The 22,676-nt window shown below is 44.4% G+C and overlaps 7 protein-coding genes across 7 annotated transcripts; 3 read left to right on the forward strand and 4 right to left on the reverse strand.

The window, feature by feature from the left end:
• Positions 1 to 1,423: 1,423 nt before the first annotated feature.
• BDB00DRAFT_877141 (uncharacterized protein) lies at positions 1,424 to 2,290 on the reverse strand (the record flags this gene model as incomplete). The annotated part of the gene is made up of 3 exons (XM_053127569.1): positions 1,424 to 1,814; positions 1,924 to 2,086; positions 2,170 to 2,290. 3 exons carry the CDS (start codon positions 2,288 to 2,290, stop codon positions 1,424 to 1,426), a joined length of 675 nt encoding a protein of 224 aa, XP_052974937.1.
• Positions 2,291 to 4,041: 1,751 nt separating this feature from the next.
• Positions 4,042 to 5,749, reverse strand: BDB00DRAFT_772023 (uncharacterized protein; the record flags this gene model as incomplete). The annotated part of the gene is made up of 7 exons (XM_053120013.1): positions 4,042 to 4,142; positions 4,214 to 4,449; positions 4,528 to 4,710; positions 4,782 to 4,842; positions 4,915 to 5,114; positions 5,187 to 5,270; positions 5,346 to 5,749. The coding sequence occupies 7 exons, from the start codon at positions 5,747 to 5,749 to the stop codon at positions 4,042 to 4,044; spliced, it is 1,269 nt and encodes a 422-aa protein (XP_052974938.1).
• A 723-nt stretch (positions 5,750 to 6,472) lies between these two features.
• BDB00DRAFT_877143 (uncharacterized protein) lies at positions 6,473 to 12,193 on the forward strand (the record flags this gene model as incomplete). The annotated part of the gene is made up of 10 exons (XM_053127570.1): positions 6,473 to 6,657; positions 6,741 to 6,900; positions 6,991 to 7,183; positions 7,270 to 8,912; positions 8,986 to 9,427; positions 9,501 to 9,628; positions 9,709 to 11,370; positions 11,447 to 11,578; positions 11,658 to 11,989; positions 12,079 to 12,193. The coding sequence occupies 10 exons, from the start codon at positions 6,473 to 6,475 to the stop codon at positions 12,191 to 12,193; spliced, it is 4,992 nt and encodes a 1,663-aa protein (XP_052974939.1).
• A 292-nt stretch (positions 12,194 to 12,485) lies between these two features.
• BDB00DRAFT_846952 (uncharacterized protein) lies at positions 12,486 to 13,397 on the forward strand. The gene is made up of 3 exons (XM_053125190.1): positions 12,486 to 12,816; positions 12,902 to 13,060; positions 13,129 to 13,397. The coding sequence occupies exons 1-3, from the start codon at positions 12,585 to 12,587 to the stop codon at positions 13,236 to 13,238; spliced, it is 501 nt and encodes a 166-aa protein (XP_052974940.1). The 5' UTR covers positions 12,486 to 12,584; the 3' UTR covers positions 13,239 to 13,397.
• A 47-nt stretch (positions 13,398 to 13,444) lies between these two features.
• On the reverse strand, positions 13,445 to 14,051 carry BDB00DRAFT_877145 (uncharacterized protein; the record flags this gene model as incomplete). Its single annotated transcript, XM_053127571.1, has 3 exons — positions 13,445 to 13,625; positions 13,694 to 13,873; positions 13,987 to 14,051. The coding sequence occupies 3 exons, from the start codon at positions 14,049 to 14,051 to the stop codon at positions 13,445 to 13,447; spliced, it is 426 nt and encodes a 141-aa protein (XP_052974941.1).
• Positions 14,052 to 14,247: 196 nt separating this feature from the next.
• BDB00DRAFT_884750 (mitochondrial carrier domain-containing protein) lies at positions 14,248 to 15,282 on the reverse strand (the record flags this gene model as incomplete). Its single annotated transcript, XM_053128356.1, has 3 exons — positions 14,248 to 14,562; positions 14,656 to 15,162; positions 15,247 to 15,282. The coding sequence occupies 3 exons, from the start codon at positions 15,280 to 15,282 to the stop codon at positions 14,248 to 14,250; spliced, it is 858 nt and encodes a 285-aa protein (XP_052974942.1).
• Positions 15,283 to 16,078: 796 nt separating this feature from the next.
• BDB00DRAFT_30829 (uncharacterized protein) lies at positions 16,079 to 20,358 on the forward strand. Its single transcript, XM_053116872.1, has 13 exons — positions 16,079 to 16,656; positions 16,735 to 16,821; positions 16,908 to 17,116; positions 17,188 to 17,357; positions 17,441 to 17,617; positions 17,695 to 17,806; positions 17,872 to 17,956; positions 18,022 to 18,101; positions 18,165 to 19,243; positions 19,316 to 19,485; positions 19,568 to 19,710; positions 19,799 to 19,834; positions 19,893 to 20,358. Exons 1-13 carry the CDS (start codon positions 16,221 to 16,223, stop codon positions 20,013 to 20,015), a joined length of 2,907 nt encoding a protein of 968 aa, XP_052974943.1. The 5' UTR covers positions 16,079 to 16,220; the 3' UTR covers positions 20,016 to 20,358.
• Positions 20,359 to 22,676: the final 2,318 nt, after the last annotated feature.

Consider the following 22,676-nt stretch of genomic DNA (forward strand, 5'->3'; position numbering starts at 1 on the left):
ATCGAGACCTGCTGTTGCACGTGGTGGATGCAGTAAAGCAGCAGGACGATTATTTCGTCCAGAAACGCGACGCCGCGCACAAACTCGGCCTGTCATCGTATCAGAAAATAAGTTCAGTGATGAGACAACTCACTTATGGTGTCCCAGCAGATGCAACCGACGAGTATGTGTGCACAGCCAAGTCGACGGCGCTCCTCGAATGCCTCAAACGATTCTACACAGCGGTTATTGCTGCTTTTGGCGTAAGATCGTGGCGTTCAATGAGAAGTGTGGCTTTCCAGGCATGCTCAGGTCAGTGGACAGCATGCACTAGAGATGGCACAGGCAGTATTCTGGTAAGGAGAAGGCACCTACTGTGGTATTGGAAGCTGCTGCCACTCATGATTTGTGGATCTGGCATGTGTTTTTTAGGTGCCCCGGCACATTGAATGACTTCAATGTGCTTGAGCGATCGCACCTCTTCACCGATCTTGCTGCTGGATGTGCCCCACCAGTGAATGTTTCCATCAACGGCCACGAGTACAACATGGGGTACTATCTTGCTGATAGAATCTACCCTTGCTGGGCGACGCTGGTCAGGCCTCTTTCGAACCCACATAGAAGAAAACAACAGGTATGAAAAAAACTTTCTTGTTCTTTTACTCATGATAAATGATAGATTACTAGAAGGACAATGGCTAGTTAAGGCTGCTTTCTGTGGAGCATATCTACGAGTATTTGTGTTTATTTAAAATGTAGACATTAGCATCAATATGAAAAGAAAATGAGTTAACAGTATTGTGGAGATCATGCTTTTTTCTCTTAATTTGAATGTTCGCGATGTAGCTTTTTCAAACAATGCAAGAGGCCGTACGAAAGGACATTGAACGAGCTTCTAGTATCCTTCAAGCTCGTTACAAAATTGTTAAGGAACCAGCTCGATTGTGGAAGCTAGAAGAACTCACCATGGTCCTGAAGACATGTGTGATTCTTCATAACATGACAGTTCAAAACGATCTGGATATCTCGCGCGTATTGCATGAATGGAGATACTTGCAAGAAGTCTTCGATCAAGCAAGAGAAAATACATTCATCTTGCAAGATTTCATCCGACGTCACAAAGAAATAAGGGATGTAAACACGCACGATCGTTCGAGACATGATATCATGGAGCATCTTTGGCAAACAGAAGGTGAACGGGATACATAAGCCTTACTTCCGTCCTCACACTTTTCTCTCCTTTTCCCTCTTTTCTTTTGTTCCTTTCGTTTTTTTGTTTTACAAACCTCGACCCCGGCTTCTTTTCCTAAAAACCATCGCTTTATTCTTCTCCTTAACTCTTCTTCTTCATCGCTTTCTTCTACTTCTTGTTCTTCTTGCTGTTGTTGTTGTTGTTGTTGTTGCTGCTGCTGCTCACCAACAACGCGGGCCAGAATCCGAGCCTTTATAGCCGTGAATTAGGCACAGGCGAGGTCGTCCATGCCGTCCATGGGGGTCGCCATAATTTCCTGTCAGCCATTTGAGCGAGAGCAGCAGATCGTTCTCGTGAGAGAGCGAGCTGCTCACGCTCAATGGCCAACGACTCGGCACACATCGTCTCCCATTGGTTGTTGTCGGTGGCCTGGCGCTTAGCCTGTTTGCGGCCAATCGGTCGGCTATGGCCATCGTTGTCGTTTTCCTCGCCGTCACTGCCATTGGTAGTGGCGGCAGCAGGTCTTCTTCTTCTTCTTGTACTTCTTTCGGTCTGGTTGCGCCACTTTTCTACATAGCGGAGAACCTTCCAGCAGTGTTCCAGTTTGATGCCACTGCCAATACAGGCTCTTGGCTGCCGCAATCTTCCGGTAAAATAAGATTATATTGGTAGTAAGGAGATGTTTTCTTTATATAGCATTACGTACAATAAAAACAGACACACTTAAAGAATACTAATTACTACAAAATTACCTGGTCATCTGGTTTCGTGCCACTGGCATTGACTCTTTCGATTTGAGCCAAGCAAACACACAACTTTGAAACTTTTGGGGTGAATTGCGCTCGACGGCGTTGTTGCTATCCTGGCGGCGAGAGACGAAATTAGTGTGAATCGAGCCCACAGATGCGAGGCAGTCTGGTCGCTCCTATCGATGGGATCGACCGAGACGTTGAGCCACAAGGCGCACAAATCTTCGTCCTAGTCTTCTGTCCAGTTACGCCCACGGGTGGTAGGGGGACGAGAAGCAGAGTTAATAGTGGTGGTTGGTGAGGAGGAGGAGGACGAGGCTTCCGAAGACGAGCGAAGGGACTCGCGAGATGTGTTGTTGTTGTTGCTCATTTCACTCAAGGAAAAAAAGGTTGACGGAAAGAACTGAAAGATCACAAGAAGATCTTTTAGCGAGTCTATCAAAGTCTGTCAACTTTAGCTATCCTTTAATTTTACTACGTATCTTGGCGAGTCTGCTGGACTGTCAACTAGCTATTATTTTCTGTTAAATTTAGCAAAATTGGTGATTTAGCGAGTCCGCTGGACTTGCTCCAAGACATTTAATTTATCTGGGGAGATCACGATCAATCCATTGCCATTAGTATCTTCTCTTCTAAGCTTTGATATTTACTATCAACTTATCAGTAGATATACATGTTTACAGTATACTCGAGTGGACTCCACCAACATATATGAGCTTTTTATAAAACATATGCCTACTGTAAGCCAGCAAAAATAATAGTCTTCATACCTGTTGTTTTCTTCTGTGCAAACTTGACAAAAGCTGCCCAGCGAAAATAGATGATATCGGCAAGGTTGTAGCCCAGGTTATTTATATTTATGGTCGTTCACAGTGGAACTGACCGGTGGTGTCCATTGACCAGCAAGGCTAGCAAAGAGATTCGATCACTTGAGCACATTGATATCGCTCAATGTACCAGGGCAGCCGAGTATAATGCGCCAGATTCACAACTTGTAAGCATTAGCCGCTTCTAACGCCACTGTTGGTGCCTTCTCCTTACCAAGCATATTGTCCATACTATGCAGTAGGACAATTTTTCCGTTTCCAGCCCATCCAGTAACCGATCAGAGCATATCAGGAAAGGCACATTTCTCGTTGAAGGCCAATATCTTCTTGGTACCTTCTTCTGTTGGCGTGCGCAAGTACACGTCCCTAAAATCAGCAATTGCCGCAGCCCGAATTGGTACATATTCGTCTGTGGAATCTGCAGGTATACCCTTTGCAAGTTGTCACACATAGCCGATATCATTTTTTGATGCACCGATAAACCAAGCTTTTCGGCAGCGTCGCGTTTCTGCACAAAGTAATTGTTATACTGCTTGACACCTTCCAAGACATATGAAGGCAGAACACAATGTATTCGACACCGAGTATAAAACATATGCTCAGCATAAACTGGATGCTCGGTGAAATAATCCTCCATCAACCTTGCATCGGTTGCAATACGATCACGATCAAATCTTCAAGTGTTTCACGACCAGGAATGGATTCCACATGTTTTTCCTGGACAAATGCTCGTATTGGATCCTGTGGTTAAACTCTTCCATGAGTTCTTCGGATACAGCGATATGACGCGGCTCTTCCTCTTCGTCAATTGCTTGTCAAGAATTGTAGCGTTCATGATAGCACAAATGGTAGGCATAGGGTGTGGGGACATAAGGTCTGCTGACAACGACTCCTTAAAAACGTCATGAAGATACACTTTTTGTCATTGCCTCAGCGCCATCGCCTCCATTAGCCCCTTTATCAGAACCCATTCATAAAGGCTCATGATACGAAATTCATGGGCCATCATTGCTGGTTTGGCGGGCAACACATTTAATGTAAAGTCAAGAAAAATCAGGCATTACTGAGTCTGCTTTGGCTAATTAGCTAGTCTACTACAAAAATTGACATGTCAAAAGAAGCCTTCGGGATAGCAGGTGAGAAAAATATAGAAATAAACTTCAGCTGATCCGCTAAATGGATTGATGCAGCAAGATTCAACCGGTATACATATAGCTCGAGATACACGTAAACCAAATGCCTTTTATTTGAAGGCAATATCCCCAAGGATAGGGGCAGGGAACGAGTAAAAATTCTAATCGTGCGAAAGGCTGAATGCATCTAGACAGGTGGTTATTACAGCGACAACGATTTCCATTGCAATCAGCCAGATAACGATCCACTCCAAGTGTTCACCTATTACCCCAAAACATTCTTGTTTTAGTATCCATGTATCTCATATTCCCTCCACCGTATCTGATGCTTACCATGAGAACTATTTAAATGATCTTTCAACATCTCTAAAAGATCGCTGATAACCTCAACTCGCTGGTTTAACAGCTCGACGCGTTGAGATATTTCTAGATAACCTCTGATTGCACTGTACAGTGGTTCGAGAGCAGGCTCAGACCAGAATATTTCGGGTGTGTCAAGAATATTGGATACTAGGTTCACGTTGATCCGCATAATGAATAATTGACCAATCTTCTTGGTTATAGCCGTTCTGTATGCACAAGGAAACTATGAGTCGTCTTACCCAGGGTAAGAGTTATTGATAAGCCGCTAAAAACATATTATATACCTCGACATGCGAATATTTCCGCTCTCAGCCATCACTTGCGGTATATACTTGGTCTCGTTAATTGTGTCATCGATTAAGCGTTCAAAGAGGGTCATTTTGACGCTTTGTGCAATCGCGTGAGCGATAGTTAGCTTGACTAGATAGTTGGACGGATGCCGCAGCGTAATAATATCGTTGTAAATGCTTTGATATGAATGTAACAAAAGGAGTCAATCACAAAGCAATGCATCAAAATTACACCAAAGGTTTCCTACCGTGGCTGGCACCCTTCGTCATAGTAATAGTGAAATTCTTCAACCTCGATGTCGTTCAGATCTAGTAGATAGGTGTCAGCATATGATATCCGCAGGAACAGCAAAAACAAACCATCTTCACACATTTACATACCTAACTTGGCCTCCTCGTATGGCTCCAAATCCTTTAATATCCGCTGCTCCTCTGCCAAAGTCATTCCCCAAAAGACCACAACACCGTAGTCGAACAAAAATATTTCGGGTAAAACTGGCTGCTCTCTTTGGATGTTACTCCCAGTGTCGTCGGAACGTGGGGGGAGTAAAGGATAATTTGATGCATAAGTGGTATACAGGCTTTATGCATATAGCTTTTAGTGATCCAGCATAAAAGTCAGCAGTAATTTATATCATCGGCAGTCCTCTTACCATTCGTCAAAGCGTTTTGGTGCGCATCCGTTCGTACTTTTCCTTGCTTTCAGATACTTGATCAACTGATCCATAAGGTACGCACTATCATTTTCCGAAAGATAAGCTGTTTCATACTGAGGCAAAATAAAAAGGCAAGGGAGTAGTTTGCTGACTTACGATGATGTGCAGTATGCAGTAACTCGCGAAAGCTCGTCTTTGTTCATTTTGCTGATCTTCTCGGCCTCCACTTTCGCACTACCATGTGGGATCTTTGCGAGTTGGCTGTATACGTCGGCGTCAAACTCTTCAGGCATAAGCAATGTCTGATTGCCATCTTCCGGAAACAGCTTTAGTTTTTGGGAGGTTTTGGTGGTACGATTGGGCTGTTTCGTTTTGGTTCGAGCATTTGCGACCGTGGGGGTTTGAAACGTGCTGTAGACGTTCCGATTGCTGCTGTCATGTGCATAGTGGCGTACACCGGAGCTTTTACTCGCGGGGGATCGTTCATTTGCGGATCCCAACAGCGGTTGTGTAGCAGATTGATCGTCTTGTGATTGGGAATACTGAGGAAGCTTGGACATATGGGATAAAAAAGAACTGAAGTTTTTATGCACGCAATTTCCTAGACTAAAACTTGGCGACGCTGAATGTCCGATCCATCAAAGAGGAGGCTCAAGGCTGTCCAGCTTCGTTTCTACGTCATGCCCGCAACTATTATGATCACAGAGCTTCGTTAGACGTAAGCCATGATATACGGCAATACGGGTGTTGTCTCTCATATTTACTTTTAAGATACTGTAGAGCAGGCTATTCTTTCACGGAGCTTTATAAAGTGTTATATCAGAGAATGTCACATCCACGCTTACGCAATCTTGGAAAAGACATGGTTTTCTACTACGAGGGAGAACTGCACTAGACAAACAAACACGGCTTCTTTTGGTATCAGAAGCGTGCTCCAAAAAGCTACATGGCGAGTGCGTAAGGATATGACTTTACTGTGCAGAAACGAAACCTTTCTATTGTTTTGATTCCATAATGTAGCGCCAAGAAGAAGCAACAGAAGTAGATAAAAGTCCCAGATATAATGATCAAGTCATTCTAGTGGTACAGTGCTCAACCAGTGTGGATGGTGATTGAAAGCTCCGGGACAAAAAAATCACCATTCCTCGGGACAATCGGAACAAATCCCGAGTGCGTGGCTTTTTTGGGTAGACTGCTCTTCCTTGTACTTTCTTAGCACTCCTCCCGTTTTTTTAATCCAGTGTGTTCCCGTTGTTCCACTCGTTGCAGGACCGTCGATCGCCATGAACATCTCATGTCCAATTGGATCCGAGATCAATTCGGTCTCGTTTTCATTTTACCAGCCACATGAAATCAAGAAAATTTCGGTCAAACAAATTGTGAATCCTGTGCTGTTTGATGCTCTCGGTCATCCAACGAAAGGTGGTCTATACGATCCAGCACTTGGCCCTTTCCAAAAGACACAAATGTAAGACTTCCGCCGTTTCCTACTATCCAAGTTTTCTAGGGGAGCTCAAGTTCTTACCCTTTCTTCTGTTTTCAATTCCTTAGCTGTGGAACTTGTTCTCAGAGTCACCACAACTGCCCAGGCCACTTTGGTCACATCGAACTTCCCGTGCCGACGTATAACCCAATGTTTTTCGATAACTTGTATGCCCTTATTCGAGCCAAATGTGCATACTGCAACAAGTTCCGCATGGGACGACATATGGTAACTGGCGAAAGAAAGCAAAGCTTTTTTGAATGAGCAAAGTGATTTGTAGCCTAATATTAATTATCTCCCTACTTTTATTTTTGACAGATGCACAAAACCGTTGCGAAATTGACGTTGCTTCAACATGGTCTGATCCGCGAAGCCCAGGCTTTGGATGAAATGAATGTTGAAAGCAAAAAGACCGGAAAAAAGTCAAAGGATGGCGAGCATACTCTCGAAGACGAGGTGGAAGTAAACGGAAAGGAAGCCGAAGAAGCAGACAAAGCACTCGACCGTATGGGTATGTATAAAGGATACTTTATACCGTTTAGAAAGGGATAAATGACTCACAGTAAAACCTCTTCTCAACAAAATGAAATAATTTAGACAAGTACGTCAAGGATTGTATGGCCGATACAGCCGCCCGCAAATTCGCCAGCGACAACTATAAAGTGACAGTTATCAACGATGCCCGTAAACGGGTCATGATGGAGTTCATGAAATACTGCGTCACGTCAAAGCGCTGCGGCAACTGTGGAGGCATCTCGCCACCCATTCGACGTGATGGCGCTGCCAAACTGTTCGAGCTCAATCTTTCGAAAAAGGACCAGATGACAATGCGAGCACGAGCCAGCGCTACTACTACGAGGGATGCATCGGACAGCGATAGCGACGACGATTCATCCTCAGGAGCAAAGAAGTCATCGTCAGCACTTGGCAGCCAACGATACTTGAATCCGATCGAAGTACGCAAGAGCATTCAGGATTTGTTCCAGGAGGAACCAGAGATTACGACATTGTTGTATGGCGCAAGAAACCCCAGCGTCCCATCCCAAGTTAGACGAGCAACATACCACATGTTCTTTATCGAAGTCTTGTCTGTTTCGCCCACACGTTTCCGCCCACCTTCGGTCATGGGTGACAAATTGTTTGAATCACCTCAAAACGAACTCTTGAGCAACATCTTGAATGGCGCACATCAAGTCCGAGACGTCTCCAGCAATCTGCAAGAGGCTAGCAAAGAGGATCCCGTCAATAAGAGACAAGTTACGCGTCTTCAGGACATGTTTGTCAACAGCCTCATCACGTTGCAGCACGCCGTCAACTCCTTCATCGATTCGACAAAAAACCCGCAATCATTTGGTCAGAACGCGCAGCCACCAGCTGGCATCCGTCAGGCTTTGGAGAAAAAGGAGGGTCTGTTTAGAAAGCACATGATGGGTAAGCGTGTTAACTATGCTGCGCGCTCAGTCATTTCGCCCGATCCAAATATCGACACCAACGAAATCGGTGTACCTCCCGTCTTTGCCAAAAAGCTGACCTACCCTGAACCCGTCACGGCACACAACATCAAGGAACTGCGACAAGCTGTGATCAATGGTCCCCTCAAGTGGCCAGGTGCAACCCACGTCCAGCACGAAGACCAGTCAATTGACGTACTTGCCAATTTGTCGGTGGAATCGCGTATCGCTCTTGCCAACTCGCTGTTGGCACCACAGAGCTCGCAGGCAGCACAAGGCAGCAACAACCCTTATGCTACGCGTACCCAGACGATCAACAAAAAGGTGTTCCGTCACTTGCGCAACGGTGACATGCTTTTGCTCAACCGCCAGCCTACTCTTCACAAGCCATCCATCATGGCTCACAAAGCGCGCGTGTTGCCTGGTGAAAAAACGATTCGTATGCACTACGCCAACTGTAACACGTACAATGCCGATTTCGACGGTGACGAAATGAACATGCACTTTCCGCAAAACGAAATCGCTCGTGCTGAAGCCGCCCTGATCGCCAATACTGACAACCAGTATCTCGTACCAACCAGTGGTAACCCTTTGCGTGGTCTGATTCAAGACCACGTTGTTTCCGGTGTGTGGATGACATCGCGCAACACTTTCTTTACCAAGGATGAATACCACCAGCTCTTGTATGGATCCCTGCGTCCTGAAGCCGACAATACTGGCAACGGTCGCATTTTGACCATGCCTCCGACCATTTGGAAGCCTGTTCCCTTATGGACCGGAAAACAAGTGGTAAGTTTCGCTCTCTTGTAATGTAAGCTTCAAAGAAGGAGTGAGGATCTAATCGTAACCAAATGTCATGCAGATCTCCACGATTCTTCTGAATTTGACCGTTGGCAAATCTCCACTCAACATGAAGTCAAAGAGTAAGGTCCCAGGTCGCTTCTGGGGTCCTGATGCTAAAGAGGAAGAAAATGTGATGGTGATGGATGGCGAACTATTGATCGGTATTCTTGACAAGTCGCAGTTCGGCGCTTCCGCATATGGTCTGGTGCACTCGATTTATGAATTGTATGGTCCTGAATCCGCGGGCATGATCCTCAGTATTTTTGGTCGCCTTTTTACCAAGTATATTCAGTCGCATGGTTTCACTTGTCGTATGGACGATTTGCGATTGACTACAGAAGGTGACAAATGGCGTCGGGATTTGCTGACGGATGGTCAAGGCCTTGGTCGGGAAGCACACCTTGAGTTCCTTGGTCTCACTGAGACGGCCAAGACGGCTTCGAAAGAATCACTTAAGAAAGGTAAAACTTTTAGAAGCAATTTTTCTTAATAAGCGTAAGTGTATCTAACGAGAAGCAATACTTTCCTTTGTAGAATTCAACTTGCGTATGGCTGAAGTTGCTCGTGATGATAACAAACTGGCTGGTCTGGATAACGCCATGAAATCCAAGGTTAACAAGCTTACATCGTCTATCACTGAACAGTGCTTGCCCAACGGCTTGGTATGTTTTCTTTTTCTCAAAAACGTTTGAAACTATAGTGGTGATGATTGTTTTAACCACCCCGCGGCTGCATATAACAGGTTCGTAAATTCCCTGACAACGACATGCAAATGATGACGGTGTCTGGTGCCAAGGGCTCCAACGTCAACGCAGCCCAGATCTCATGTATGTTGGGTCAGCAAGAGTTAGAAGGTCGACGTGTACCGTTGATGGTATCGGGTCGCTCTCTGCCATCCTTCAGACCTTACGACACAAGCGCACGAGCCGGTGGTTTTGTTGCTGGCCGTTTTCTGACTGGTATCCGTCCACAAGAATACTATTTCCATTGTATGGCTGGTCGTGAAGGTCTTATTGATACTGCTGTCAAGACCTCTCGTTCTGGTTATCTGCAGCGTTGTTTGATCAAGCATATGGAAGGTTTGCGTGTACATTATGATCATACTGTTCGTGACTCGGATGGCTCGATCCTGCAATTCCATTACGGTGAAGACTCGCTGGACGTCATCAAGGCCAAATACCTCAACGAATTCAGCTTCTCTGCCCACAACTATGAGATGCTGTCCAATAAATACAACCCCAAGGCTGCGCTCTCGTCGCTCGATACCAAGATTGGTGAAGAGTATGCCAAGAAAGCCCTCAAAAAGCCTAGCAAGTACGATCCACCGCTTTCCAAGTTCAATCCTGCAACTCATTTGGGTGTTGTCTCTGAAAAGTTCGCATTGGCCATGAAGAAGTACGTTGAAGGAAACCCAGACAATATGCCGTTCGACAAGAACAGCGAAATGACCAAGAACAATGAACGATTCGCATCGCTCACCAAGGCCAAGTTCAAGGCATTGATGCACTTGAAATACCTGCACAGCTTAGTCGATGCTGGTGAAGCTGTTGGCTTGTTGGCTGCACAATCGGTTGGTGAGCCATCCACACAAATGACGCTCAACACTTTCCATTTTGCCGGTTACGGTGCTGCCAACGTCACCTTGGGTATCCCTCGTCTTCGTGAAATTATAATGACTGCCGCCAAGGTTATCAAGACACCTACCATGACCATGCCTATAAAACCTGAAGTATCTCCCGAACAAGCCGCCGACTTTTGCAAGGTTGCTACCAAGCTCACTTTGGCACAGATCGTGGACGATGTTTCTGTTACTGAGTCGATGACTTCCAAATCTGCTGAAAACAACTACCGCCGATCCAAGGTCTACACAATCCGTCTCAACCTGTTTGACGAGAAGGAATATGAGGAAGAATACCGAGTACATGCCAAGCGTATCAAGGAAGTCCTGGCGACTACCTTCTTGAAGCAGCTTGAGGAGGTCATTCGTAAGGATATCAAGGGCTCACGCAAGGTTGTCAACATTGCAGAACCATCCAAGGTCAGCGACTCAAGCAAGGATTCGGAGGAGGATGACAGTGCAAATGTTGCAGCAGCATATGATTCCGATGAAGGCGACCAGGACGCCACAAACACTCGATTAGCATCGAAGACAAAGGAGAAGGCCAGTTACGACGAGCCGGATGATGAAGATATAGAGGTGGCAGAAAAGTTAAAGACGCTCGAAGACGAAGAAGCTGAATTGGAGGCAGTTGCACAGAGCGGACAAGATGACGAAGAGATGCAAGAGGCGGCTGACAGCACAGGGGAGAAGAACTGGGGTCAGAGTGCTATCAACAATAGCCAGTATGTGACCCGATGGGACTTTGATGCCGAGAACGGTGCATGGTGTGAAATTGATATGAAGGTAAAAAAAGATGTAAAAGAACTGCTCGTTTGCATACGATGGATTGCTGACGACATCCCGGCAAATTTGTTTATAGTTCCCCGCAGATACCAAGAAGATTTTGATGGCGAGCTTGATTGAAAAGGTCTGCCCTCGTGTTGTTGTACATGAAATCAAGGGTATCCAGCGCTGCTTTGAATATCTCAACCGCATCGAGAACGACACTTCGGTAAGTTTGACAGCACAGCAAAAAGCGAGTGCAAAAGGAACGCAATGTCCTAATTTCTTTTATTTTCGCTTAAACATAGAAACAATTACAAACTGAAGGTGTCAACCTTCGCGGCATGTGGAACCACAGCGACTTGCTTGATATCAACTTCATCGATACCAACGACATTGCAGCCATTCTCAACACATATGGTGTCGAGGCTGCCCGTAATGCCATCATTAAGGAAATAGCTGGCGTCTTTGAAGTATACGGTATCAAGGTGGACCGACGCCATTTGACTCTGATTGCAGACTACATGACATTTGAAGGTGGTTACAAGCCATTCAACCGCATGGGTCTTGCATCCAACACCTCGCCCTTTTTGAAAATGAGTTTCGAATCAACTTGTAAATTCTTGACGGATGCCACATTGTAAGTTATTACTACTACAGTCTGCGATATATGTTATATTTGAAAGGGATGGTTTGTGCTCACGCCACGCACACACATTTTTACTCTAGACACGGCGACTTTGATACGCTGGAATCCCCATCTGCGCGTATTGTGATGGGCAAGGTCGTCGAAGGTGGCACCGGCTCATTTGAAGTATTACAACCTCTCACCAGCACAGCATAGACTAATTTGCATCTTCTCCCCCGCACAAGCACACTCTCTCACCCTCTCCAACTCTCCATATAAATTTTTTATCATTTCTCTAGCGTTTGTTATTCTTTTCATTCATTGTATCTATATATAAAAAGCAACACATTTCTTTTTGCCTCCTCTGCAATCATGCAGGCTGCTGTGTAACGCTTGTCGCACTTGCACATTGTTGTAAAGAAATTACGCCTTTCTTTGCAAAAAGAGACTAAACAAATAGCATCATCCCGTTTCCAAATATGAAATAGGATCCACAAAGATCATTTGACTCTCTCTTCGTTTCCGGAAATCCCGGCTTCTTTTTTTCTTATATTCTACTACTCGCAGCCCTTTACCGCTTTATCCTTTTCTTCCTCCTTTACCACAAATGCGATTCGCTTCATGCACACTGTTGCTTCTTGCAAATGTCCTTCTGGCATCTGCACAGCCAATCGAGCAACAACACTCCTTTATGAGCCCTGAACAACATGGCGACATTTGGTCCTTGTGTGAAGATCCGGCTTCTCACACTTTGAGAGCATACGAGAATGGTGTCTACATCTCTCCGCACATTCCTCGTACTGGGGAAGATATTAACGTCAAGATTAACGGCAATCTATGTAGTTGTCTACAAATAAGCGGAGGAGAGGGGGACGTTTCCACAATAGATAGACAACTTATTAACCAAACAACATCATCTTCTAGTGTCTGAGGTGACGGGCGGCACCGTTTCAATCGACCTAAAGCTGCTTTCTATGATCAAAGTGAACAAAAACTTGGACCTGTGTAGTGTGCTCCAGTCGGATGTAATGGGCCATAAAAGCTGTCCCTTGAATGCTGGCGATCTGTTATTGGAAGCAACAGGTATATGTTTCTAGCAGCAAGAGGGCCTTTGATCCGTTCAACTGACACACATATAATTTGGATAATAGCATATATACCTCGTGAGATTCCAAAGTTGCCGTTGGATGGTACGATCCGCATCTCAGATCAAACAGGCAAAACCGTTACATGCATTCGTCTCAACTTTAACTTACAGTAAACAAGTGCATATAATGTTCGGTCAAGTCTTCTTATTACAGTCATCATAACAGTCTCCTAATCGTTGTATAACAAGTGTTATTCTCTACCAAATCCCTCTTTATACATTACTTACAAAAAAATACCATTATTATCAATAATAATAATAACTACTTATGTTCATCAGAAGTCTATCATATATACAAAGTTTCTGTTTTCTAGCCTTTACTAGTAGATCAATTCTGACCGTTTTTCCATGTTGAACTTTTGGTTGACACCCAGCAGAGAAGCAATGACCTTCATTTTGGCTGCCATCTTGTCTCGTGCAGCAAACATGTCGGTATTCGGGCAGTTATCACGAGGAAATTCGTCAACCATCTTTTCCAACGCTTGGATATTCTTGAGTACCCTTTATATATAGTAGATACGTTATTTTAGCGTGGATGCATCATGGTGACAAGTCGTCAACTGACTTACCTTGAAGAAATTTTATCTTGGTGTCGCTCGGCAAGTTCTCTCCAAGTCTTTGCACAACCATCGTAGAATCCAATCTCGCGACCAAGTTCAAACGACTTTTCACAGCCAAAGATTCGACCTTCCAGTACTCCTGAGTCTTTGCCATCGCGCATGCCATCCTCATGGCCGTATTGCTGGAACCTGTTGTGTGTGTAAAAGTCAAAGGTTAATCGAGAAAAAAAGGCTCTCTTGCGATCGATTCTCTTTTCTATTTTTATTTTTCTCTCTAAGCAATTGAATAAATAACTTGTTACATTTCTTCCAGGTAAACCAAGGAATCCATGTTTGCTTTATCTGTAGGTTGGGACGGTGCGGCCATGTCGAATGATCGATCACAGGGTAAGTAAGTTTAGAAAGAAGATCACCAAAAAAATATTTATGCGCTGCTGCTGACAAATGTAACCAGCACAATAGCGCTCGTCGGAAAAGTGCAGGTGCTCCTCCTATGCTACTTTAACTGGACAACATATGAAATCAAAAGTACTTTATTTTATGTACAAGGTTGCAAGTTTGACTTAATTTGTTTCTAATTCTTTTGGTGCGCTTTCGTCTGTAGCGCCGGTTGTTGGAAGGCCAACGTAGACCTTGAAGGTATCGTAGACGAGCCATTGAAGAGCAGTGAGCGTACCGATCATGACAATACGTGGACCCAGTCCTCTCCAGACGCCCTTCCATCCCAACTCTTTTGCGACGTCTGCAAGGCCTGCTTGTTTGTGCCCTGCCTCGGCCTTGGGCAAGTTGTTCAGTTTGGACACAATCACGTCTGCTGGATGGGATACGGTGGCACACAAGATACCAGCGATATAACCGCCTGCGAAACTGACGCCAAGCTATACAAATTACACACGTGCACAATGAGTTACTATCTGTCTTGTCACAACAACCACACTATCCCCTTTTTACTTGCTTCTCTTTGTTCTTACCTGTTGCACTTTGTTGTATTCGTTCTTTGGTTTTGTCAGGAACGTCTTGTAGATCATTTCAACTGTAGCCTCAAAGGATGCAAACTTCATCATGGTGTACGGGATCTGACGGCCCCAGAGTGGCACGAGACCCTTGTAGAATCCAGACAATCCTTCGGCTGCCTTGAGCTTTTGGAAACCTTCGACCGTGCCCTTTGCGAATGGAGGATAGGATGTTTGTTGACGCACTTTTAGGGCCTCCATTGGACACAGGAGGATATCAGCAAAGAATTCAGCCGATGCTGATGCAGACAGATAGAGAATGCTTCGGTACTTGTGTGCATTGTCCTCGCCGACAATTTGGCCATACTTGTACTTGAAATATTCGTACAGACCGTATTTGCCCGCACCTTGCAACGAGTAGCCGATAGCAGTGGGACCGAGACCGACAAAGACACCGCCGAAACCTTCGCTGCGGATGATGGTCTTCCAGCCATCAAAAATGCCCTTGTATAAATCAGGTTTCACCTAAAAAATGTATGATTGTTTTAGCATGCGAATCAATCTTACCGTCAACAACCCGAACTTTGACCGTTTTCTCTTATTCTTTACCTGTAGACGGCATTTCACCAAATCCAAAGGCGTCATTAGCGAGTGCGTAGAGCTATTAAAGTGTACAGCTGTAGTGTGAGTATGATAACCATCCTTGTCTTGAAAACGCGCTTCATTCGAATGAAATAAAAAGCTATGTTTACCCGCATGCCAAGACACCACCGAGACCACAGGTGAGAAAGTACTTGTTGCTGTTTAATTCAATAGGAGCCTTCGGGGCAAGAGGGCGCTTTTCCTCGATAGAGGATACAAAGTATTTCGATACTGGGTGAGAAGAAACCATAGTAATTATTATATTATGAAGAGAAGCACAACATGGGCGGTAGCCGCATGACGTTTTTATATCTTTGCAGGATCCGGATGATTTCGTCCCGAAAGGGCTAAGCTGCCCTTTTTCCTCTCCGTTGCAGCTTGATAATTATGATGTTATTTTACCCGTCATATCGTCACTTTCTTCTATCGATTTCTCAAAACTGTAGAGAGCCATAGGGGACCACATTCTCGATTCGTTGGCGCCCATTTCCTCCCGTATCAGATTTTGTCGCCTTTACAGATGCTCAACATTGTAGTAGCTTGAACACCATATCGCGACTCTGTCCTATGGAGACGTTTACGCGGAGGCATATGACTCAAAGCATATAAGATTCCGAAGGAAAATTTCGGCTTTCTATTTTAGTACTTTTATCTTTATTCAGGGTTCAAACCTATTTCGTACGGATGAATTCGGAAGAATGAATTAGCCCTGCTTTCTTTCGAAAAATAGGGACAAGTGTGTCTAAGGGGTTATCAAAACATCAGTGCTTTGTGCTAGTACGTTCTCCCCTATGCGCATGTTACTTTTACCCACCATCTTGTTCATTGCCGGAACACTTTCTCGGATTACAGTACAACGTCGTTAGCGGTGTTCCTGCCACCCATCTGTTACTGTGAATACAGAAACGCTGATCCGTATGTGCGTGTAACGTTGCCTGCCTATGCTGTGCGTGTATGCAATAGACAAGACTGCGATTGTAAATATGAAGACCTACAGTTTCGAGGAACCGACCATGTGCCTTCAAAATGCCCTCTTTTGTGGGGACTATATGCACAGAAGTGCTACAGATAACGACTTTGTGTCTTGTTGCCATGGTATCTTGTTGCCATGGTACAACTCAAATCGTGCAAGCTGCTGTGTTCAAACGCGTCGAAGGTCAAAACGCGAAAGACCTCAAAGCGCGAAATTTTTCTCTAGTAGCACCTTTCCTTTTCAGCGTTTCAGTGCCCCTTTTGCAATAAAAAGAATGAGTGCCATTGCTGCCATTGACAAACAAACTGTGCATCGGATATGCTCTGGCCAAGTCGTCCTTGATCTCGCCACGGCTGTCAAAGAACTTGTTGAAAACAGTCTTGACGCTGGTGCAAGTTCCATTGGTAAAAGCATCCGGAGCACCCCGTTTTTCTTAATTCTCTGTACATAAACTCATGACAGATTCGTTAAACTTCTTTTAGAAATCAAGTTTAAAGAAAATGGACTTGAAGGGATTGAAGTGATAGATAATGGATATGGAATTGCACCTGAAAACTATGAACACTTGGGTAAACTCTCTTTCTCTTTCTCTGGCCTCCTGTCCTCGGCTTCCTCTCTCCACGTCTATATCTGACACCTTATATATAAAATATAGCATTAAAGCACTACACGTCAAAAATACAGCGGTTCGAAGATTTGGAAAGCGTAAGAACGTTTGGCTTTCGAGGCGAAGCGTTGAGTTCATTATGTTCCTTGTGTGAAGTCGTCGTTGCGACAGCTACGAAAGAACAAGCACCAAGAGGCGTCAAACTCGTTTATGATGCAGAAGGACATCTTGTATCACAATCACCGTTTGCTCGTGCCGTATGTTTCTCTTTTTCTCTGTTTTGCCTAAATGCATATAAGTACACTAAAATTAAGTGGGCGTTTAACAGATGGGTACCACGGTCCAGCTATCGAAAATTTTCCATGCTTTGCCAGTACGACAGCAAGAATTTCAACGCAATATCAAACGTGAATATGGCAAAGCACTTGCAATCATTCAAGCTTACGGCATCATTGCCAAAAACACAAAGATTATTGCCACAAGTCAGCCTGCTCGGGGGTAAATTATTTACTGATACATGTACCAACATTACACGGTGGGGTTTACGTATCAAGCCTAATTCAACTATGTTATTCTCACAGTAATAATACACGCGCAATTGCTACAAGTGGAAACAAGGCCGTTCGTGAAAATATCTCGAATGTTTTTGGTGTCAAGGTGCTGTCCCAAATCACTCATTTTCAAGTCGACCTCGCCCCCGTGCTTAGTAGAGTAGGGCGCCGTGCCGATGAAGAGGATAGTAACGGTGCTTTGTCAGAGTAAATATCCCTTGTGTTATTCAAAGCTTATTATGGACAAATTCGGAATATGCTCTAATTGCTATGATGTTTTATAGATCACAACCAGCGATTCATGGGTTTATATCCAAACCAGATTTCGGCCATGGACGTGGTAGTGGTGACCGACAATACTTCTTTATTAATGGCCGGCCCTGTACGCTTCCAAAGGTTAGTAAAAAAATGGAAAAAGTAACTTGAAAAGGCCACTGACAATTTATCTTTGGACTTATTAGCTTGCCAGAGCCTTTAATGAATTGTATCGCTCCTTTGTTTCCAACCAATACCCATTCATTGTTGCAGACATTCTACTTTCACCAGGTAAACCAAGGCCATTTTGTTTTGATGAATGGTCAATTTATTCACTGATTTTTCTCTTTAATCAGACATGTACGATGTCAATGTCACGCCTGATAAGCGAACTATCCTTCTTCACAACGAACAACCTATCATTGAATATTTTATCGTATGTATAGTTAGACTGTTAAATTGAATATGCTACTAAATTTGGATTTGTAACACGCATTAGGATGAGCTTCGCGAACAGCTTGAACCATCACGATCCACATTTGTAGCAGAGCCTCTTGTACTATCCAATTTAAGGCAGGGTGACTCAGATCCATCAACGACAGCATCATCCAATGTGTTGTCTGAGCTGAGACACCAAGAAGATCCTAACTCTCTTATACCCGAAGCTACCACACCAACACCCACACCGTCACCATCGTTCACCACCACAACCACTTCGGGAGCATCGTCATATCCAATCACATCTATGTCATCATCTCGAGTAAAAAACGCACCACAACCTGCACCTACGCGCATGTCACTCGCATCTTTTACGTACTCGAACCAACGGACATCCTACACAGCAGGCAGTAGCCGGAAACGACCAAACAGCAGCATCACTGATTTCTTGAGCAAACGACCGCGCCCCCAGCAAGGACCTGTGGATGACGTTCTTGAAGAGCTTAGTCGGAAATCAGTGGAAAGCGAGAACGATGAACTAGCGGATGACGAGGATGGCGATGATACACCGAAAACCACAGCAACTACTACCAATTCAACAGCGATTGACGATCAACAGCCATTGACGATACATTTTGAGGACGGACAACAACAAGAAGAAGACGAGGATGATGGAGAAGAACCGATGGATCTGTTTCAAGACAACGATGCAATGATTTTGAGCACTCCTGGCCCATGGTATACACGCGGTACAACACGATCAGCCTCTATCCGACCTGAGATGTTACAAAGCTCAGTGTATTGCAGGCAAAGACTACGACGATTTTCCAATAAAACAAACAGATCAATATCTCAGGACATTGGTGATAGTAATAACAGTACACCCACGACCGTTGTTCTCGAAAGTGCAGATCTGACAAATACGGACGACCATGAAATAGCAGCAGCAGCACTCAACCGGGTGATCAAAAAGACAGACTTTGCAAAGATGAAAGTGATTGGACAGTTCAATCTCGGGTTCATCATCACAATGCTTGACGGCCATGATCTGTTTATAGTGGATCAGCACGCGTCGGATGAAAAGTACAACTTTGAGACTCTGCAGTCGACAACAATCATTGATGGACAACGTTTGATTATGCAAGTACATGGTTGTGCGCACATCGTCAAGAAGAAAGAGAGGGATATTAACAGCAAAAGCTATGTTTGTAGGCCAAAAAACCCTGAACTGACGCCTTTCGAAGAACAAGTCGCTATGGCAAATGAAGATATTCTGCGTGCCAACGGCTTTGAACTGGAAATCGATCCAAGCAAAGAATCGACACAACGCATTCGTATCCTTTCCCATCCAACTTCCAAGAATGTAGAATTTACTGATAAGGGTAATCATGTTTGCTGCTCTGTTACGATGAAAAATGGAAAAGTAACTAGTCAAATTCATTTGTGCTCTGCTGATATATGTAGATTTCAGCGAACTAGTGCATGCTCTATCCGAACGTCCAGGTCAAATGGTACGATGTTCCCGCGTCCGCGCCATGTTTGCTTCAAGGGCTTGTCGAAGTTCAGTCATGATAGGGCATTGTCTTAACATGCGCAAAATGTCCCAGGTAAGTTTGTTGCTGTTTTGTCAGGTTTTTTTAAGAATCATGACCAGTCTTAAATGGATACGAAAACTGACAAACGGAAACCAAATAGATAGTTCAACATATGGGTGAAATCGATCAGCCTTGGGTAAAGAGCACAAGCCTTTCATTTTATATCTTTTCTAATGGTTTTTTATCTGTAATAGAACTGTCCGCACGGAAGACCTACCATGCGTCACCTTTGTAGTATAGCAAATGCGTCAACAAAAGGGATCATGCCAAGAAAGCCAGAAAGGGCGATCGGATGCAAAGGGTCGTTGTTCCGATAGTAAACCGAGCTACTGCCTTTCTTAAAGTGTGTTCCGTTTATGAGAAGAGCATTTATACAGGATTTTTCCTAATGATTGGCGGGGCTTTTTTTCCCATCATGGCGGGGCTTTTTTTTCACTTTGTCGTTGGGGGTGTTTGTGATTGGCGGTGTGATTTTCGTGAATGGCAGGAGGAAAAAAATACAATGGCGGCCGAGTTACAGGTTGATGGCAGAATAATAAATTCATAATGGCGGCCGTAATTTCAGGTTGATGGCAGAATAGTAAATCCATAATGGCGGTTGGGTAATTATGGTAATCGTTTTGCTTTCTTTTTCTCAGCATGACAGTTAATGATTTTCGACAACTCTATATTTTATTAAAAAAAACATATATATATATATGAAAAAAAAAGTAAAAGGAAAAAATATAGAAGGGCAGTAAAAAAACATATAAAATATGAAAAAAAACTACAGCATCTTCTCTCCTTCTATACACCTAGGCACAAACGTAAGGGAGTGGCGAATCCATCCTTGGCAATCTTGGGCGGTGACTTCATGGGCGGAGTTGATGATGCGCGGCAGCAAGGTGTCGTCTGTGGTCAGTAAATGGCGTTTGACACCTGCCTTGAGCTTTGACCAAAATTCCTCAATTGGATTGAGGAATGGGCTGTAGGGCGGGAGAAAGAGGATCTCGAATCCTTGCTTGGCAATGGCATCCCGAACTTCATCAGTCTTGTGGATAGCGGCATTATCCAATACCAAGGTCCTTCCACCCATACCATTTTCGGTGAGCACCTTCATCATCACTTCCAAAAATTCGATAAAATGCTCCGCCCGAGTGCCGATTTTGCCCATCACCTTTTCTTCACCGTCACGCGTCTTGCGTTTCTTGGAAGCGACAACCGCTTGAGGTCTCCGGAGACTCAAGTTGATTACACCTTCACCAGTGATGGCACCCAAGATCGTAATATTGACCCCACGCGACTTAGAAACCAAGGCCTTGGCGGGCTCACCTCGTCTCGATCGACCAAAGTTACGCTTGATGTGCATGTTGAAGCCAGCCTCATCAATAAAGACGCATTTGTGGTAATTAATGCCACTGGCTTCAAATGCGTGTGCCCAGTTGATCCGGGAAGCGATCGTTTCATCGGAGTTGCGGTACTCAGAGATCCGTTCCAACTTCTTCATAGTAAGCCCGCATTTGCTAACAAGGTGCTTCTGGAGGCCACTTTGAGTGATGCTGATGCCGAATCGATCAACAAGCGATTGCTGTGCTTCTTTGAGGGTCGCATCTGACTTGGTATCGTAATACGCCTGGAGAAATGCTGTGTGTTCGGGTGTCAAGGTTGGTGGAGGACCGGGAGATTTACCCATTGTACTTGGGAGATATGGCTCACCGTCGACAAATCGTTTCCAGTATCGCTGTGCGGTTCGTTCAGGGATCAACAAGTCGCGCCCAGCCTCTGCAGCGTTTAAAGTGACATTTTGGATTCTATCGATCAATTGGATAATTTCTGGATCTCGATACACTCGATGAGCTCCTATAGGAATTAAGAGTTTTGGATTAGATATCAGAAGCAACTAGAGGTTTAATGTTATTAAGTAAGGTTTAGTAATAGTAAGTAGCATACTTTTTGGGATGACAGGCTCTTTTGGAGGGTTTTTGCGAGGTCTTCCCCTTCCCTTTTTCACTGATTCCGTTTGGTTTTCTGCGGCTTCAGTACCAGGCGAAGTGGACGTTGGAGGATCGATTACCTTGGATGTAGAAATTTCCTGTGAATTACCAACCATTAATTAATAAAATATATAGAATACATATCATGTTCTACAGAATTATTGACCAATATATTTTGTAAGTACCTGCGATGTAGTTTTTATCTTGGTCATCGATACAAGGGAGTGTACACCACCAGTATGGCCACTAAATTCATCGGATACGATTTGGTACACGTCGTCTACTTCCATCTCCTCTTCATGCATATCAACGTCAGTATTGTATGGTAGCGTTAAATTTTTGATGGATAACATGGTGATAGTTGATGTAAAAAATCGAGTGATAATAATACTGTATGGACAAGTACAATAAATAAAATGATTCAGCTTTATACATACTTTTCAATTCTGTGAATTTGTTATTGAACAGAACTTGTAAGGTAACACCAAATGGGACAACAAACAGTAGTTTTTTTAAATCCATTAGATCAACTCGCAATAATGTCACCCATGTTAAACCCACTAAGCAAGATACAGTTTGTAGCTAATTATAAAAAGTATCCCACCATTGTTACATAAAGCAAGTATTTGTTTAGAGACAACCAGCAGAGAAAAAAATATTTATTAATAAAAAAAAACTACGGATGTTGTAAAGCTGCCTCCAGAATACCATCATTAACCTTCGTCAAGAAGTGGTTACTCTTGGGAGCACGGGGCCGTTTGGGTGGTGGTGGCATGTGGGGGCGGTAGATGCGGATGAGTCTTGATGCCGTTCCCTTCGGCATCTTCACCTTGGCGCCGGCTTGCTCGATTGTAAGCCCATCCCAAAAATAGGCGCGCAGCACCACTACGACCTCGTCTTGGTTGTACCCGCGGCGGGGTGCTCGTTGCCGTCTTCGTGGTGGTGATGGCGATGATGGGGCAGAGGAGGCAGAGGAGGCGGAGGAGGATGGAGACCGCGATGCTG

The sequence above is a fragment of the Zychaea mexicana genome, assembly GCF_025766255.1.
Source record: "Zychaea mexicana strain RSA 1403 chromosome Unknown BDB00scaffold_103, whole genome shotgun sequence".
NCBI classification, from domain to species: domain Eukaryota; kingdom Fungi; phylum Mucoromycota; class Mucoromycetes; order Mucorales; family Lichtheimiaceae; genus Zychaea; species Zychaea mexicana.

Bases quoted from the DNA above. Each gene is read 5' to 3' on its own strand.
- BDB00DRAFT_846952 (XM_053125190.1), top strand. From the start codon at position 12,585: ATGCGATTCGCTTCATGCACACTGTTGCTTCTTGCAAATGTCCTTCTG. The intron at 12,817-12,901 runs GTAGTTGTCTAC...ATCATCTTCTAG, and splicing joins CAAGATTAACGGCAATCTAT to TGTCTGAGGTGACGGGCGGC. The intron at 13,061-13,128 runs GTATATGTTTCT...TTTGGATAATAG, and splicing joins TCTGTTATTGGAAGCAACAG to CATATATACCTCGTGAGATT.
- BDB00DRAFT_30829 (XM_053116872.1), top strand. From the start codon at position 16,221: ATGCTGTGCGTGTATGCAATAGACAAGACTGCGATTGTAAATATGAAG. The intron at 16,657-16,734 runs GTAAAAGCATCC...AACTTCTTTTAG, and splicing joins CGCTGGTGCAAGTTCCATTG to AAATCAAGTTTAAAGAAAAT. The intron at 16,822-16,907 runs GTAAACTCTCTT...TATAAAATATAG, and splicing joins TGAAAACTATGAACACTTGG to CATTAAAGCACTACACGTCA.